This window comes from Lathyrus oleraceus, chromosome 1 (genome assembly GCF_024323335.1).
Source record: "Lathyrus oleraceus cultivar Zhongwan6 chromosome 1, CAAS_Psat_ZW6_1.0, whole genome shotgun sequence".
NCBI classification, from domain to species: domain Eukaryota; kingdom Viridiplantae; phylum Streptophyta; class Magnoliopsida; order Fabales; family Fabaceae; genus Lathyrus; species Lathyrus oleraceus.
This window is the reverse complement of record NC_066579.1, coordinates 397,435,092-397,454,202: the sequence shown is the minus strand read 5'-3', so window position 1 is coordinate 397,454,202 and position 19,111 is coordinate 397,435,092. Positions and strand designations below refer to the sequence as shown.

The 19,111-nt window shown below is 37.3% G+C and overlaps 2 protein-coding genes across 2 annotated transcripts; one reads left to right on the top strand and one right to left on the bottom strand.

The window, feature by feature from the left end:
• Positions 1 to 5,297: 5,297 nt before the first annotated feature.
• On the top strand, positions 5,298 to 10,206 carry LOC127110525 (protein MAIN-LIKE 1). The gene is made up of 4 exons (XM_051046114.1): positions 5,298 to 5,962; positions 6,059 to 6,255; positions 6,358 to 6,616; positions 10,153 to 10,206. Exons 1-4 carry the CDS (start codon positions 5,495 to 5,497, stop codon positions 10,204 to 10,206), a joined length of 978 nt encoding a protein of 325 aa, XP_050902071.1. The 5' UTR covers positions 5,298 to 5,494.
• Positions 10,207 to 10,640: 434 nt separating this feature from the next.
• Positions 10,641 to 17,163, bottom strand: LOC127074552 (DEAD-box ATP-dependent RNA helicase 46). The gene is made up of 8 exons (XM_051015882.1): positions 16,936 to 17,163; positions 15,466 to 16,726; positions 14,551 to 14,772; positions 14,138 to 14,206; positions 13,324 to 13,593; positions 12,874 to 13,224; positions 12,311 to 12,588; positions 10,641 to 12,131 (listed from the first exon to the last, which is right to left on the bottom strand). Exons 2-8 carry the CDS (start codon positions 16,690 to 16,692, stop codon positions 11,078 to 11,080), a joined length of 3,471 nt encoding a protein of 1,156 aa, XP_050871839.1. The 5' UTR covers positions 16,693 to 16,726; positions 16,936 to 17,163; the 3' UTR covers positions 10,641 to 11,077.
• Between the last annotated feature and the right edge of the window lie 1,948 nt (positions 17,164 to 19,111).

The window sequence follows — 19,111 nt, the reverse complement described above, 5'->3', positions numbered from 1 at the left end:
CGTTTGCCCTTTTGAGTGCGTTTTGGTTCGGATGCCGACGTAATTCCATCCAGTGGTTGTCGGGCTCCATGTTTGCCACCCTTGCTTGTTTTTATGTTTTGTATTGTTTGGCGTGCGTAAGCCGAACTACAGAGGCTCTGATTCTTGTTCCAGACAAGATATGTAGGCATAAGGTGCGATACCTTATCGAGCTCCCTTCTTCTAACCCCACCTGCGTTCCCTGTGTGTGTGTGTGATGTTTAGCAACCTTTTCTTTATTCTAGGACGTGGATCCCGTCGAGTACGACGGACGTGAGGGGTGCTAATACCTTCCCCTTGCGTAACCGACTCCCTTACCTTTTCTCTCTAGTCGCGAGACCATGTTCTTTCCAGGTTTCTCTGAGCGTTTCCTTTCCCTATCTTGGGATAAATAACGTTTAGTGGCGGCTCTGTGTGTTTTTTTATTCTGAGTCTCGCCGGTTGATTTTTCGCAGGATGCGACATTTGGCATAGAGTTTCACAAGTCAAAAGTGGGGCTGCTTATGCACCAAAGGAGGTATGCTCTAGATATTTTGAAAAAGTGTGATATGGAGCATTGTAATGCTTCTATTACACCTTGTGAGGCTAGAGTGCAGCTGTCCAAAAGTGATGAGGAGGATGATGTCGATCCAACGCTTTACCGGAGCTTGATTGGATCATTATGGTATTTGTGCAATACGCGACCGAATTTGGCTTTTAGTGTCGGTATTGCGAGTAGATTCATGGAGAGACCGAAGATGTCTCACTTGGCGGCGGTCAAGAGGATCCTTAGATATGTGAAAGGTACTCTTGGTTGAGGAATTCTCTTTCCCGCATCGAACATGGGGCGTAAGTGCAATTTACTTGGCTACACCGATTCTAATTGGTGCGGAGATAAAGATGACCGAAAATCGACGGCGGGGTACATCTTTATGTTTGGTAGTACACCAATCTCTTGGTGTTCGTAAAAGGAACTGGTTGTAGCACTCTCTTCTTGTGAGACCGAGTACATTGCGGTATCATTAGGTGCGTGCCAAACTATGTGGCTTATGAATCTATTGAAGGAATTGGGATGTGGTGATGTTGCTGCCACCATACTGTTTGTAGACAATGTTTCCGCAATAAATCTTGCGAAGAATCTGATTGCACACGGAAGGAGCAAGCATATTGTGATGCAGTTTCATTATTTGAGAGAATTGGTCGGTGATGGAAAGCTTAGATTGAGCTATTGCCGAAGCAAAGACCAAGTCGCGGATTTGTTGACAAAGGGTGTGACAAATAATGTGTTCAAGAGGCTAAAGAAGTGCTTGAGCATGGTGGACTTGGAGCAACTAAAGTGAGGTGGTGTGTTAATTGAAATTAAATTCTATTTTTACCCTTCCAAAAATTAACAGAATTTATTTTGGTAGAGTCACTTTAGTTGTATCATTTTATTCTCAATGTATAAATACTTGTGTAATATTCCAAATTCAAATTTAATGCAAAAATTAATACTCATCCAATATTACTCTATTCTTTCTAATTCTCTCTCAACTTCATCTTCCCCAATTTTCTTTTCTTCCACCATTGTCAAACCTTCAAGTTTGAGTTTTATGTTCTAACAGATTTGACATCTGGTCTTGAAATAGGTGCGATTACAACTCATGTCATTGTTGACATATCGTGTCCTAACAACCATGGCAAGTTAGCATGTTTGTCGTGTAATTTCCGATGTGCAGGCAGTTGTCATCGCTATACCTCCATCCAGTACTAACCTAGCCGTTAGAGCAAAACTCCCCCTTACACTAGCTCAAATGGATCTCCAAAAGCTATCAGCAAGTATGCACGTGTATATTTATATGCTTATTTATTTTTTATTAGTATGATATGGTGTGGTAATTTATTATTAGAAGATATTTAGTTTTTTAAATATTATTTATTAGTTAGATTTTATTTATTTATTTATATCATTTCATTTGTTTCAACCATAAGAGATAATTATTATTTTGTAATATTAACTTTTAATATAGTATATGTTATATATTATGGATTTAATTGAAATACAGTGACAGTGTAAAAGAATTTTACACTGTCAATTAATCATAGCCGTTGGATGTTGAGACAAGTTTGACTTTTATTTTAAAAATCTATAAAGTAATGTAAACGGGTGATGGTGATGAATCGATTGTGTAAAACATTTTACATTGACAGTGTATAGTAATTAATCTCATATATTATATCAAATTTAATATTTATTAGTATTTTTTTAATATTAGTAAAAAAATAAATATAATTTGTAGTTGAGATATTCAAAAACTCAATCCAAATCAAAGCACGTGAGATCAAATCAGATCGGATTGAATTTTTTAACCAATCATCCAAAACCGAACTAAACTGCGAGTAAACTTATTTTTGGATCAAATGATATTTGGCTTCAAAACTGATCCAAACCGCACCACAAATACCCCTAATTGTTGCCTCTTTATCCGAGTCATACTGTCAAACATGTCTTGGGACAGAGAGGCAAAATTTAGTTGGATTCATTCTTTGTAAATCATGTTTGTTATAATATTTGGATTTTCTAACGATGATTTATTTTTCTGCGGGACCGTGATGTTTTAAAATTCATCAACCATGACCGAAAGATTAAGGGTCTGGAGTAACCTAATGAGCAGTGGTTTTAGGATGTGTTACGACTATCTAGGGTGAGAGACTTGTGCATGACCAATTATGATATGGTTAATCATGGTATGTTGACTGCCATCAATATGTTAGAAGCCACCTGTGGGGCTCATGTTAGGTTCTAGTTCCATGAGAGGCTGTATACACAGCAACTGCAGGCGGATGAGGAGGTTGCAGTTGATGACGAGTAGTTTGTGCAGCATAGAGCATATGCTTTAAGAGCATACATGTTGTATTTTGTTGGCACATCCATTTTTGTGGACAAGAGTGCCACTTGTGTGGATGTAATCTACCTGCGATACTTCAATCACTTGGAACAGATCCATGAGTACAACTGGGGGACCACTTGTTTGGTCTACCTATACTCCAAGTTAGTCGAATGTTGTATGTGGAAGACCAAATAGGTGACAGGTAGCATCACATTGTTGACGGTAGTATTTCTGCATCTTTTAGTGTTTGTGTATCATTTTCATATCACGTTTCCAATGTCATTACCAATGATTCATATTTTTCATTTTCAGACTTGGATCCTCCAACACTTTTCACGCATATTCGGTTGGTTATGTGTTCCAACCTATACTAAGGACATGTCATATGCTTCTGCATTCGTCCGCTCAGAGGGAAATAGGTGACGAAGCCATATCGGGTGTATCTTGCCTGCTTGATAGCACCGTACGTCGAACACCGTGAGACGCATCCCTTTGATGACATAGTCTTATACTCGGGATGGTTGGCTTGTCGTTCACGTCTGAAGTATCCTCATATCCCTGAGCGTGTCATGCGACAATTTGGCTACATGTAGTTTATTCCCAGAGTCCCCCTTTATTTTCGTTCCTCCCACTATGACGCATATAGATATGGATGTTATGTTTGATAATCACCTTAATCGTCTGGTACTGGATGAGGCACAAAGTACCATAGCTCCTAGCGACCAGAGTGCTGCACACAACTACATCTCATTATTTTTCAGGGTGTCTTATCCTTATATGATACAAGATGCTCTGGGAGATCCATCTAGGTTCCTCGTCATGAGATATTAGAGGAGGATCCATCTAGGACAAATCATGTTGTTGATGTGTTGCCTAGATGTCGTCGTATCATGGTGATTGGGCTAGAGGTTAGACAAATGACTCTTTCCGCACGACTCTGAGATGAGGAACGCTCTAGATACCATGATGGAGAAGGCATGAAAGGCTCTACAATACATGAGGTACGTAAGAACGGAGGGGAACGAGTATGTCATATGCACTAGTTTATAGTATTTGTACTCTAGATTTATTATCGATTGTATTTTGACTTAATTATTTTATATGTCATTTTCATCATATCGGTTGCATGGTTTAATTTATATAAAAAAATGACAGTATAATTATAACATATCATCAAATTCATCAGAACATATCTAAATCAAAGTCAAAAATTATTGTCTGGTGCAACCGGGGAGATACATTTTCGTATTATATCTGGTGTGAATACATAGATGCGTCTTCGAATTAATTTATTTTTAAAAATGGAGTTTCAGTGAGGAATGGATGGGGATCATACATTGAGATGTTTCGAGATACATCTCCGAAATAAATTTTAGAACTTTTTTTGGATAGCATTCAATTTTAACATTTTGAATTAATTTATTTTTAAAAATGGAGTTTCAGTGAGGACTGGATGGGGATCATACATTGAGATGTTTCGGAGATACATCTCCGAAATAAATTTTAGAACTTTTTTTGGATAGCATTCAATTTTAACATTTTGAATGAAGCGCATGATGCATCCGGAGATACATCCCTAAAATCTGAGAGACAATTTAAATTTTCGTAGGATGTTTTTTCAACCATTTTTAAACTAAATAAACTCAAATAAATTGAGCCCAATAAGGCTGTGGACAATAGAAAATTTTACCCTATACCCCTACAATTGTACCCATACCCCTACATTTAAATTTTTTTGACCAAAATATCCTCATATAAATAGGGTATATTTTCCCTTTCAAATTTTTTTTACCATTTTCGTTGAAGACTTCCGGAGAAGAAAAATATTTGGCGTTTTTGCATTGTATACCGGAACACTTAAGAGTAAGTCTTCCGGTTTGGATAATTGTATACCGGAACACTTCTCTAAAGAGTTCCGGTTTGTTGTCTTTAAGGGACACTGAACCGGAAGTCTTTTAGAAAGTCTTCCGGTTTGTATACTTGTATACCGGAACACTTTCTTAAAGACTTCCGGTTTGGATGATGTATACCGGAACTCTTTAAGAAAGTGTTCCGGAAGGCTTTTTGTGTTTTTTACTAACCGGAACTCTTCTTTGAAGTGTTCTGGTACGTAATTATTATTTTTTTTTTAATTTTAATTATTTTTTTTAACATTATTTTTGCAATGGTTCGAAGAAGAGGTGCAGATGGCCGGATTCCAGTCCGCACGTTAGACCGGGGTGCATCTTCATCTGTAGCTGCAGCTGAGCCGACTGGATATCCAGGAGGGCCGTACGATACGTCTCTTTTGGTGAAGTACGAGCATCATGTTGCCCGACATATATGGTTCGGTGAGGTAAGTAAACGGACTATATTTGAAAATGAATAATAGTTGAATATTTTATAATGTGTTTTCTAATATGTGTTTTAATTGTTTTTAGGAAAGAGGACCAAAGAAAGAGTTGAAGGTTGTCGGACATGGACTGAAGTTGACTTCTAGGGTTCCATTGGCTCTTCCACCACAGATGGAGAGTTGGGTATCTAGATCCGGTTTAGCTTCACTGCAGAGAACCAGTCTGAACAAGATAGACACAAATCTTGTCTCTGCGTTTGTGGAAAGATGGCATCTATAGACATCTTCATTTCACATGCCGTTTGGTGAAATGAGCATTACTTTAGATGATGTCGCATGTCTACTTCACTTGCCCATTAGGGGTATCTTTTGGAGTCCTCAGGATGTGACTGAAGAGCTAGCTGTTGAACTTGCTGTTGACTACCTAGGAGTGTCACAGGGTCAGGCACAGTCACATGTTCGGAGCTGTAGGGGGTCGTATTACAAGTTGGAGTGGTTATATGATATATTCGTACATCATAGAGCTGCTTCCAGCTGGGCATATGCGACTAGAGCATATCTATTGATGTTGGTGGGTTCCACCATATTTGCTGATAAGACATTTACACTTGTAGAGGCACGATACCTCCTCCTGTTTAGGGACTTGGATGGATGTTCAGGATATAGTTGGGGAGCAGCTGCACTAGTTACCCTCTACCGATATCTTGGAGATGCGTCCATGTACAGTTGCAAACAACTCGGTGGATATCCTACTCTCCTACAGGTATATAATTTAATTTTGTTAATTAAGTGTTGGATTCATTTTATAAAATATTGTAACTTAATTTGTTTTATTTATTATGTTTTTATTTTGTAACAGTGTTGGATTCACGAGTATTTTCCAACTGTTGGAAAAAGAGGGGAGAATTGGAATCCTGCTGGAAACTGTGGTCTTCCCCGAGCGATGAGATGGTCGTATAGATGGGGAGTCCTGAAGGTCGATGATTTACGACCTATTTTGGACGAGCTGACACCTACCGACGCCATCTGGCGACCATTTGAGGATCATAGAGCATGGCGTGTATTTGATGAGATATGTCTTTACAGGGGCTGTTTGAAGTGGGGTGAATCAGTTGTTCCATACTTGCCTGATAGATGTTTACGTCAGTTCGGGTATAGGCAGTATGTTCCATCCCCACCTCTGGATTGTATGATGGTGACGAATATTGATGTTGATTGGATCAGTTACCATCAGAGTGTTGTCGATGTGATCGGTTCATCTACCGTGGCCACCACTCCATCTGAGGTAGAAGACGGTTATCTGGAGTGGTATTATCGTGTTTCCCATCCACGGTTGGTCTCTCCCCATCGTGACGCTCCTAGAGAGGTACCCGTTCCTGTATATGACGTCGGGCCATCTGATCCTGATTGGGCTCGTGTATCTACATTGATTCGTCGCTATCTGAGACAGGTTAATGCTGAAGAGGAAGATCCACAGTTTTCTGATTTATTTGAAGCTTTGCATATTTCTCGTTCACATTGATTATATGTATTAAGCTTTGAATATAATAGACATAATAATATAGATTTCATGTTTTGATTACATATTTATGTTTTGATTACATAATCATGCTAATACATGTGTAAGTAATTGCCAATGTTGCATACGTCCTGCAAATCCTAGCATCCAAGTAGTTGCTATATGAGAACGAAATTTCTTCCAATCTAATGTGACCGGTGACAATGGAAACCCCTCTTTCATGTTAACCTGATAAAGTAAAATAATTAAAAGATTAAGTCATATAACATAAAATATTAACTGAAATAATTAAAATATTTAGACATATAAATACGTACCTGAACCCAATGATTCTGGTTAACAAAACCAATGCAATAAATAAAGACAATTGGTGAATGTGAACTTGTCATCGGAAAGAAAGTGATGCACGGATTGCCTAAACAGACAAGTACAACATTATAACAATTCGCTATCAAGTAACCCATATCTGGTAGACTCATCCATTTTTCAGGTGGCTGTGAACCAAACGATTCTATCATCAAAGATTCTCTCACAGCTGACAACCGATTAGAAAATAACTTGTCATACAAAGTTGACATATCCTTGTCTATTATTTCCAACCCCAACTCTCTGCGAACCATTGGCCAACCATCCTCACCATATCCATGCAATGATGCAATGACTCTAAATCCACAATTACCATCTGATTCAACATTAACTACATCTTCAATGTATGACCTAATATGATTAGGAAATTGAACAATGAATTGTGGTTGCTTCTTTGATAATTTGATCTTCTTCGAAGTCTGTGATGGTTGAGATTGCCTTTGTGAAGATTGAGATGCCTTATCAACATACTCATGATACGAAGGGTCCCTATAAACATCATAATCTGCTGGTTTTTTCCCTTTCTTCTTCACTCCTCCTTTGGTTTTTATTTTCTCAGGTGGTGGACACAATGTTGTCATTGTTGGGTATGCTAGTTCACATACCCTACTCCTTAATGCCCTTTTCCCAATAACATCTAATGACCTAAATCGTCTCCACAACTCATCCATTGTAGTCGTCATATCCACCTCTGATCCATCATCTTCACCTATCTCTAACTCAACTTCCATAGTTAGTTTCCTCCAATGAACATGAACAACATCAATGGGTATCGGTATACCACCTACTCTGTATCTTCCTAACTCACAAGCACAAAGTAACCCATAAGATGTTCTAAGAGTACAACCACATATTTGCCTGTTAGTTCCAACATAATCAACTCTCAATAACTCTTCAGCAATACGTCTCAAAGCAGCTCGAGATACGGAACCACGCAAATAACCATAAAAGGGACTTACGTGCGCGTGCTCAACTTCGTAAAAACTCTTTTGAAATGAAGCTCTAATGTTTCCCAGTTGTAACCTCAAGTTGTTATTCATGGCTTCCCAACATTTGACCATGTCACCTATACTGTTTCCTAACATCTGCTTTAACTTCCAATGAGCAGATTCAACCCTAAAAATATCAGATATAAAAAATACCATTAGATATTGAAAATAACACATAAAAAAACATAAAAATAATATCATATATAAAAATAACACATACAAAATTATAAGACGTACCGATTAGTTGTTGTGTTACCCAAATGTAGGACTCAATTAATCCATGCTCCAACAAATTTATGCCTATGTGGAGTCAACCATGTGTCTTTCACATAATTAATAAATCCACTATAATCAACACATGCTTGCTCAAGTTGATGCAACCGCTGACCATACTCAACCTCATCACTAGCCCAGACAACTTCCATCCATAATGTGTCTATCGTCTTTTGCAGGTCATTCACCACATGTTGTTTGCATTTGGCACCAACGTTTTTGTTAATGTGAAATCTACATAGCAAATTAATCGAGTTGGGAAACACAACTTCAATTGCTTTCATCAAAGCAAGATCTCTATCTGTCAAAATCACTTGTGGACACATGTCTTTCTTTACAAACAACTCTTTTAATTTCTCCAATACCCAGCAAAAATTCTCTGTTTGCTCAGACTCCATATACACAAATCCAACAGCAAAAGTCAACTCAGTCGATGTCATGCCAACAATTTCAAACAAAGGTTGTCTATATTTGTTTGTCTTGTAGGTGCTATCCATAACTAACACAATCGGAAATATATTCAACAACTTAACTGGATGTGCCCAAAATATCTCTCTCACCACTTCCGAGTCATCCTGTTTTCTACTCCAATACACATATCCTGCATCCTCAATAAGCTTAAACAAATGTTGTATCTCACTCCTTGGACCTCTTATCTCTTTTTCTATCACACTCTTATGCTTGTATACTTGCGTAATCCGAGTGACATTCTCAGGAAACTTGTCTTGTAAGGAAAGCAAAATGTTTCTAGGTGCTACATGTCTCTTTGCCAAATCAGCGACATGTTGCTTCTCATCTGTGGTCAACCTACCAATAAACGAATGACCTTCTAATCTATCAGGTAAACCATGATTATGTAACTCACATTTTACATCAATCTTCCAACCAGATCCATCTTTCGCCGGAGTCGACCTGATTTTAAATGGACATCCACATTTCTTGGACGCACTTTGGGTACCACTATCACTAATCTTGTGTTTCCCACCTTTATCACAACCAAATATTATTTTGTTACTTCTCCCTCTCTTCCCCGTTTCAGTATCTGAACGACTGATAATAACAGTTACTTTATTGTCGATTCCAACCTCTTTAATCCATCTGATAACCTCTTCTCGTGTATCAAATTTTTCCGTCGTCATAAACGCATCAGTAGTATCTACACATATTTTGGGAAGATTTTCCATTTCTGTAAAAAAAAAAAAATTAAAAAAAAAAAAAAATTAAAAAAAAAACGTACCGGAAGACTTAAAGAAAGACTTCCGGAACACACATAATACATACCGGAACACTTCCCCCAAGAGTTCCGGTATGCAAATTTTGTTCACCGGAACTCTTTTAAGAAGTGTTCCGGTTTTGAATTTTTTTTTTATCTAAACCGAAACTCTTTCCTTAAGTGTTCCGGTTTGCTTTTTTGTGTGTTCTGGAAGTCATTCCTAAAGTCTTCCGGTTTGGAAAAATACATACCGGAAGTCTTTTTGCAAGAGTTCCGGTGCGAGGGGTGTGAAAGTGTAATTTTTGCAATTTTCAATTTAATGGTAAAAATGAAATGGTAAATTGGTTAAAACCAATTAAGGATAAAATGGGAATTTTTAAATTTTTGTAGGGATATGGGGTTAATTGTAGGGGTACAAGGTAAAATTTTCTGGACAATAAAACAGCAACCTGAATAACTTCTTCAATGAAAACACGTGATATTTTTTACAAGTCCAATGAGTTCGTTTTGAAGCTTTATACTTTTACCTATTTCCTCTTCCCTTCTCTTCTCATGCATGTTATATCATCAGTGGATTCTTTCTTATCGTGCAGGAACTATTGAAAATGCCACCACTTAAAAATCAAAAACCACTTGAGAAACTTTAGAAATACAACTAAAAGAATGCCCCCACTTAAGTTCTTTTTGTTGAGAATGAATGCCCAACTCAATACGAAGGTGCACAAGGAAGCTAGGAGAAAGTGGTTGCTTTGTCCTCAGTGTTAAAGAGATTCTTGAAAGCACTTGGTGCAAAAAGAAAGATAGCATCCATTAATATCTTTCCATCCACTCCAATAATCTGTGTTTATCAAGGCACCTCTTTTGTTTTTTCCCAAAAATATATGAACAAAACAATAATAATAAATCAATAATTTTAAAATAAAACATGATCAGATCAACAAAAAAAGTAAACCAATTCCTTTTCATTTTACTAAAAAATATCTGTAACGAAACAATATCAGTATTGTATTTTATTTCATTTCATTTAAAATTTAACTCTATTTTACTTTTATTAAACTGATCAATAAACATAGAAAAAGTCTTGAGAACACTGTTAACAAAAAAACTTAATGACAAGATAACAGTAAGTACCACCACCAAAGTTAGGTGACTTGAGTTCTAGTCTAATACAAAAAATGATAATATAATCTATTACATCTGTTTATCCCACCTCCATACAGCTAATAATACAACCAAAATAATGCCTTTCCACAATTCACAAATTAATGGGAATTAACTACCCCCAAACCCATAAAAAATAAAAGGAAAAACAACTTTCACTTGACATTAAGCAATGCAGTATATCATATTAAACTGTTTGCTCAAAAATTTCTTGCACTTTGAAACTTCGAATAAATCACTTTCCATCAGGTAACCAAAGTGTAAAACCCAATAGGAAACAAAAAGTGAGAGGTCAATATACCCACCACTGTCAGAAGTGCATTTTCAAAAATTATGATTAGAACAGATGCTTCAAGTTCAAATATTAGATGATTGATGACTAACGTCCACTACAGCCTCTGGATTATCTGGGCCAGTGCTTCCAACAACAGGTAGCTGCTCCAGATGTTCTGTTCCCAAAACAGAACTCTCTTGGGTGTTGGCAGATATAGGGAACATTTTAGGATCAGAAGCTCCTGCTTCAGGTGCTACGATATCAATCTTATCGGAAAATTTTGACTTGACACGCCTATTATTCTTTTTGGGGCTGCGGCTGCGGCTATAGCTTCGGTCACGGCTATGACTTCGTCGTGGACTACGGCTATAGCTGCGACTGCGACCTCGAGACCAGCTGCGGCTTCTACTGCGACCTCGAGACCAGCTCCTACTCCTACTTCTACTTCTACTGCTGCTTCTGTTAATATCCCATGTTCGAACTCTTTCGGGGCTACGACTGTAACTTCTGTCTCTACTTCTCTGAACATCTCTTCTGTTGTCAAATCGTCCACGACCACGCCCTTGTCCGCGACCATCCATGTTGTACCGATCACTAGGACCACCACGGTCACCCCTACCCCAACCAACAGGGCCCCCACGTGGAGGACCAAATCCTCTACCCCTATTGCCTCTACCAGGAAAGAAATCACCACCTCTCTCACCTTGTCCACCAGCTCCATCCCTCATTCCACCGCGACTGCCAAAGCTACCACCGTCCCTTGTGCCACCGCGACCACCAAAACCTCCACCAAAGCCACCACCGTCCCTCATGCCTCCACGAGGACCAAAGCCACCACCATCCCTCATGCCACCACGACCACCAGTCTCCCAGCGCCCACCACCACCAGAGTCAAACCGAGTCATCCCGCCCCTATCCTTTCCAAAGCTTGGTGGCCCACGTGAAGCAATCTGCCTTAACTCTGGAAGCACGTGTTGGTTAGCACCCTCCAAAACTTTGATCAAATCGCCTGCATGTTTCCAATCCTGCTCAGAGAAAAAGGTATATGCCACTCCAGTAGCACCTGCCCGTCCAGTTCTTCCAATTCGGTGTACATAGTCTTCAACACCATTAGGGAAATCATAGTTGATCACAACCCTGTAATGTATAAAAGTTAAAAATAAAAAAAAACCTAAAATGTTCTAGGTAACTTCCAAACAAAGCTAAGGCCACAATATAACAACTAATAGGATCATCATTATCTAGCACATGCACATGACATAAAATCTTCAAATATCTTAAACACAAATAAGCACCTTAAATACAAAGAAGCTAACCTTATATCCTTAATATCAAGACCACGAGCAGCAACATCAGTAGCAACCAAAATTGGAGACTTCCCATTCCTAAACTGACCTAAAACCCAGTCTCTCTCACCTTGAGACTTGTCTCCATGAATTGCAGCCGCCCCAAAACTTCTGCCAATACTCCGGGCAAGCTGATCACATAACTTTTTTGTGGAACAAAATATTATGATCTTAGAACCTCGTTCCTGGGATCTGAGGATCTGCTCTAGACGCCTCTGTTTCTCCATTTGTGGGACAACTTCAACATACTGCCAGTTTACAATCACTTTTAAGCAATGGAATGGAGGAATTTAGTCATCAAGAAACAAAAACAAAAAACATTTTCTGCACTTGGAACAGATTTTGGTAAATTCCTTCCAACAGAAGATCCAACAACACACTCACTAACACCTAACACATGCTTTTCTATTGGTTAAAATTCCTACGGCCACTCCAAATTTACATGAGACCCACACAATTTGGCGGTACCCATATGACTTTGTAGCACTATTCTTCATTACAAATAGAGAAAGCAAGATATAGTTGTGTCATACCTGTGTGATAGATTTGTTTGCGGCGAGCTCATCTACATTTCCAATGTTAACCTGAACAGGATTAACAAGAAGATCGCCAGCAATTTTTCTCACTTCTTTAGGCCAGGTTGCAGTGTACATGAGAGTTTGTCTACGTGGTGGAATCTCATTCACAATCTTACGGATTTGAGGCTCAAAACCCATATCAAGCATTCGGTCAGCCTCATCAAGCACAAGGAGTGAAACTTGCCTAAAGTCAATTTTTTTCATATCAAGTATATCATTGAGCCTACCAGGTGTGGCAACAACAATGTCTGCCCCCCGATCTAACTCTTTCAGCTGAATAATTTTAGATGCTCCACCATACAAGCACTGCAAGGGAAACAAGATCAAGAAGAGCACCAACTTATCAAAGTCAATATAAAAGACTAAAACTATACAAAAATAATGATAGAAATGCTCAGAACAAACCGTGCAAGATACTCTTGAAGACCGTGCAAATTTGAAGACCTCCACTTGGATCTGTGTTGCAAGTTCTCGTGTTGGAGCCAAAACCAAGACGGTGGGGCCATTCAGAGAATTATTGCGTCGCTGCCTAAGAAGAATGAAGGCCGGCATTAAGTAGCCTAGTGTTTTCCCAGAGCCTGTTTTGGCAATCGCCACTATGTCTCTACCCTGTAGGGCAATAGGCCATGTTTGAGCTTGTATTGGTGTTGGATTCAAGAAGCCTGCAGAACATACCTGAAATCAAAGCATATGGCAGGCAATCAGACCACTTTACAGTGCACACACATCCAACACCTTTAGATTAAGAAAACACAATTGCAACTATTGGTTTAACTAACAAACAAATTAGAGCACATTGAACAAAAGGACCTATAGGTTGTGGTTGCTTACTGAAGCAACTTGAGGCAATAAAAAAAGGCAAAAAAGATCTAAGAGGCGGAGCCAATAAGCAATAAATCCCAGGTCACATAAGCTGAAATTTGAATGAAGGGCCATCCACACTTATAGAAGATGCCCATGAAAGGCTGCAACCACCCTTTTTTGCAGGCTCCAAAAATCAAGATAGTAGTTGCACGTGTAATTGTGCCAATAGCAGATTAGCAGTGCAGCGTACGACATATGCTCCTGCTCTGGAGCAGATATCGCACCTGCGACAAGAGTTTAAAAGTAAAATTTAAGTTAAAACGGTGAGGAAAATGAGTGCAGGTGGAAAACCACTACTACTTTCCTAGAAGCACCAGAGCATCCAATACAATATAACAGGACAGAATAAACTTACCTCTTGCAGTATCTCTGGAGGGAACCCGGTGGAATCAAATGTCATGAATGGGGGTGGAATGTTGTCACCCTGTCCAATAAGAAGTAAATACTGAGAAACAGCTCAACATAAATATATTAAGATGTGGACAGTCTAGAAGAATAAAACATTGGCATCAAGATCCCCACTGAAAAGCACAAACCATCTAGAACATATCATATTGCATTTGCAAAATGTAAAGCCATAACTTCGATGGCTCCATTCTCTCATTTAGAGCAACTTAATTCTAATATATAGTAAAGTCATAATATAAAGTATGCCTAGTGGGCTGGGAAGGCTTGGTTCATACATTATTTGTATCAAGATATTAAACTAGGTAGCATCAAGATATTAAACTAGGTAGCATACACAAATGCTGAAAGAATAGTACAGACCGTCGCTGTAACTTCATGTTGCCGACAGTATATTTCAGCTGGTGAGAGATCAGTAACATCTGAAGACCCACCATAAGGAGGCCTTGTAAATGAGTTACTTGAAAGGGCAGAAGGTACTCCAATAGGAGAGGTGAACATGTTACCCATAGCATTCCCAGTAATACCGCTTCCATTTCCACTAGGGACATTGTTTTGAAAAGGGGAATTGCCAATCCTCATATCCTGCAGAAATGTTTTACAAAGTTATCAATGAAGTATTTAATTGGGATATCAAACAAACACTATAAGGAGTAAGACAATGAAAAATCAAATTATTAAATACAAAAATTCGGGAAAACGGGTGAAACTTTGACGCATGCATTGTCAACACAAAATAGTGTTGAGGTGGTCAAATTGAAAGGAACTACTTCTAAGGCACGCAAGCGACATGTGCCTAGCTAAAGGAGAAATGCTTTAGGAATTCCTTTGGGCATCATTGGCTACATTAAATTTTAAGATTTTTGTCATAAAAGAGCATAAAGCATCACCAAGCTATTATTACTCTTGCTTTATCGTATTATAATGGACAGATGAATGAAATTTTCAGAAAAGTGCACCATTTTGTACGATGGGGCAAGCATGAGGGTTTCCATATATTAAATCGATATTTTATTATTTTAAATATATTGGAATAACTTGAAAGCATAAGTCTAACAATCAAAAAGCAACCACGTGTAATTTATTTAATTAAAAGTTAAAAACTGTAGAGGCTTATAGGTAAAAATTATCTATCTTTAGACCTAATACATAACATTATAGCGTTGTTTAATTCATGAAGCCAACTCCGCCAAGTGGGACGACACTTGTTCTTTTTTTAAATGGAAAACTGAAGCATTGATTCAATTTCAAAAGATTGAAATAAGAAAAGAAAAGTACCTGCTGATTTCTGGAAATTGGCATTTGGGCCATATCTGACTGCTGACGACCCATTGGTGGCATCTCTTTGTTAGAATTATAATAATAGTCATTTCCAGCTCTACCGTGCACGTTGTCCTCATGTCCCATCTTTTGGGCAGCAGGATGCGCATTAGAAGGATGTGCATTAGAAGGATGCCCATGCATCATTCCCGGGCTCAACTGGTTTTGAAAGTTAGGAACATGTTGATAAAATAAATCAGAACCACCCTGCTGTGACTGCATTGTCGGGGCAGGCTGCTGCATGCTGCCTGAAAACCCTCTGAATTGTTGTGGTTGGCCAGAATTAACACCTGCAATAGACACTTGACCAGAACTTACTTCAGCAGGAACATTTGGATTGTTCTGACCAGGCAAGGCACTCCTTTGTTGATACTGTGACGGCGAGAAACCAACTTGGCTTCCATTTTTAAACTCTGTTTCCTCCACCTTTGGCATTGCTGTTTTAAAATCTTGTTGGTTTTCAAAAGGCTGGTTATGTATGTTATGCTGATTCTGCTGGGGTGTTGACTGCCCAGATGGTAGCATGTTTGGCTGAATCTGCTGGGAGTTAGGTTGCCTGGGTGTAACCATGTTTTGTTGATACCCCGTATAATGCATGTTCTGAGGAGTGAATTGAGGTGCTTGCGGTTGCACAACATGTGTACTATGATCCTGAGGATTACCTTGCCCAAATTGTTGTGGACGAATAACCTGCGGAGGCATCTGATGATGCATTTGCTGAAATTGCTGTCCTTGATACTGCATCATCTGCTGCCCATGAGGCTGCATCATCTGTGGTCTAGCTTGGTGTAACCCAGGCTGTTGCGTCGGCTGTGCAAGCTGTGAGTTCTGCTGCTGCTGCACTGGTTGAGCAGCCTGAGAAGGCTGCTGCTGAGTAGTCTGCGCCACATGAGGACTCTGTTGCTGTTGGGCAAAATGGTTCCCCTGCTGTTGTTGTGAGGGCTGCCCTTGCAGCATCTGTTGCTGCCCCGCCCCACTCGGTATAGGCGCCAAACCCGGCGTAGAAGCAGCAGGCACAGGTGGGGCACCGGGCTTATCATATTGAGTAACATTGGTTTCAGGATTCCAATAGTACAACGTACCAGTACCTCCATCAATCAACCCCAACCACGGTTTCGGAAGGGTGGGATCATCCGGTGCATATCGAGGACCAAGCGCAGCAGAAGCTGTCTCTGTTGTTGCCATTTCAAACACTTGGTATCTATCTATCTATATATTTCTACAATCACAAAACTTTATTCAAACTTCATACAACAACAACAACACATTCAAAACCCAATCACTCCACCTCACATCCACACTCGATTACACAATACACAACAATATTGAATCATGAAAAGAAAAAAAAAGAATTGAACAATAGAAACAACAAAACGATATCGTGAATCGATGAACAAACCCTAAAAAGAGTAGAAAAAGTTAACATACCTTAGGTGAGTGATAATCTAGAAGGGTGTGTATTGAATTGTTAATGACGAGTGTTCATGATCGAAAGTGAAGTAGAAAATATGCTGAGAACGAACCAAAACAGAGGCAGCGTTTGTTTTGGTTAATTAGGTTAGGGTTGAAGAATAGGAGAAGAAATAGAGGTGGAGTTTTGTGATTTAAGCCGACAATTGTTGGGCCGTTTGATTGGGAAATTTCGATCAATTTTTCTATGGTTGAGATCTTTGCGTGTTTATGATGGTTCGCTATTTGACGCTCGTGATGATCGTATTATAGCTTGATTCTTTTCAACTTTTAACCCTGGCCGTTCATTTTATTTTGTGAAATATTTAAACTCAACAAAATAAAATCATGTAACACTATCAATTTTTTTTTGGGCTTAAATTGTCTTGGTTAGGTAAGTTGGCATGTTTATCATTTTCGTTTCTGTGATTTTTTTTAATTAAATATTAAAATTATTTTTTATTTTATTTTTTAAAAATATAATTCATAGAAAAATCTTTAAAAACACATCAATTTAACGGACCAAAAGATTATTTTAATGTATATTCTAATAAATTACTTTTGACTTCTCTCAAAGATATCTAACATGCACTTCACTCTCATTTTAAACTAAAATGCACAATTTTATAAACGGAAAAGAATCTACAATTGATGCAAATAATTTTATAAACATAAAAAAAAAATATATGATTGATACAAATATTTTTATAAACGAAAAAAAATTATTGTTGATACTAATATTATTTTAAACGGAAAAAGTTTATTATTACTATAAATATTTTTATAAATGGAAAAAGGTTTATTGTTGATACAACTATTTTTATAAAAGGAAAAAATTGTATTTTTTTGTTACAAATATTTTTATAAATGAGAAAAGTGTATTATTGATACAATTATTTTTATATACGATTAAAAAAATATCGTTTATACAATTATTTTTATAAATGAGAAAGAATGTATTACTTGTTATATTTTTATAAACGGAAAAAGTATAATGTTGATACAATTATTTTTATAAACAGATAATAAGTGTAATGTTTGTAACATATATTTTTATAAATCAAAAAAAGACTATTGTTGATACAAATATTTTTATAAACGAAAAAAAAACTTATTGTTGATACAATTATTTTTATAAATTGGAAAAAATTAATACTGAGTTATATTTTAAATGCATACATTATAACACCCAACTTCTTGACTCGACAATTAATTAAATAAAACATGAATCTTCCAAATAGAATGTTACTCGATATACAAACAACTTCACGTTTTGAACCACGTAAATAAAAATAACTAATTTGATAAGCAACGGAAAATTAGAAAATAGTTGGCATAAAAACCTTAACAACCAAAAGTTCAAAAAATGGTCCAATGTCAAAAGTAAATGAAGATATGCAACATAAAACAAATAACATAACAACATGTTTCCTCGTGTTACATATTAGAGCAATTCCAACTATAAGACTCGATCGACAAGCAACTAAAGATGCACAAATATTTTCAAATTTCAAATGTCTACATCATTCATTATGTTTAGTTATATTTTCAAGTTTCAAATGTGTACATCATTCAATATGTTGAGCTATATTTCAATTGTTTTTGAAATTAATAATTGGATCAATGCATAATGGTTGATGCATATTATTGATCTATATTTGTGATTCTATGAATGTCTCCTATTTATAATACAATTTCACTCTTGACAAATTAGATATGACCAAGATAATATCACGATGTTCAATATATTAACGGAATTTATCGCATGGGTATTTTACTAGTTGGAAATTAAAAATAGTAAATTTATTATAGTAAAAAAATCATGTGAAAAGATGCAAACTTGAAAGTTTGAATGATTAAATTATATATAAAATATAATGTATTATGATCTATTGTTTTTCTTGAGTTTTTTTTTTATAAAAAATATGTTTTTGTGTGATTAGTGGTATTAATAATAATTAATATTGCGAAGAAACCTGAAAATAATGCCTTGTGTTTATAAAGTGAAATGAAATTAAAACATTTAAGAAGACGAAAAAACAACAAAAAAGAAAAAATATTCTAAGTTAACTTGGTTGTTGTTTTTCTTATTAAAGAGTTTGTTTCCCTATTTTTGATATTCCAATATTAATAGTTTTTACCAATCTAATTCTAA

Excerpts from the sequence above, each read along its gene's own strand:
- LOC127110525 (XM_051046114.1), top strand. The coding sequence starts at position 5,495 with ATGCCGTTTGGTGAAATGAGCATTACTTTAGATGATGTCGCATGTCTA. Across the intron at positions 6,256-6,357 it reads TTTGAGGATCATAGAGCATG|GCAGTATGTTCCATCCCCAC; the intron begins GCGTGTATTTGA and ends GTTCGGGTATAG. Across the intron at positions 6,617-10,152 it reads CTGATCCTGATTGGGCTCGT|GAACTATTGAAAATGCCACC; the intron begins GTATCTACATTG and ends CTTATCGTGCAG.
- LOC127074552 (XM_051015882.1), bottom strand. The coding sequence starts at position 16,692 with ATGGCAACAACAGAGACAGCTTCTGCTGCGCTTGGTCCTCGATATGCA. Across the intron at positions 13,225-13,323 it reads CTTCAAGAGTATCTTGCACG|TGCTTGTATGGTGGAGCATC; the intron begins GTTTGTTCTGAG and ends TTTCCCTTGCAG. Across the intron at positions 12,132-12,310 it reads CTTGATATTAAGGATATAAG|GGTTGTGATCAACTATGATT; the intron begins GTTAGCTTCTTT and ends TATACATTACAG.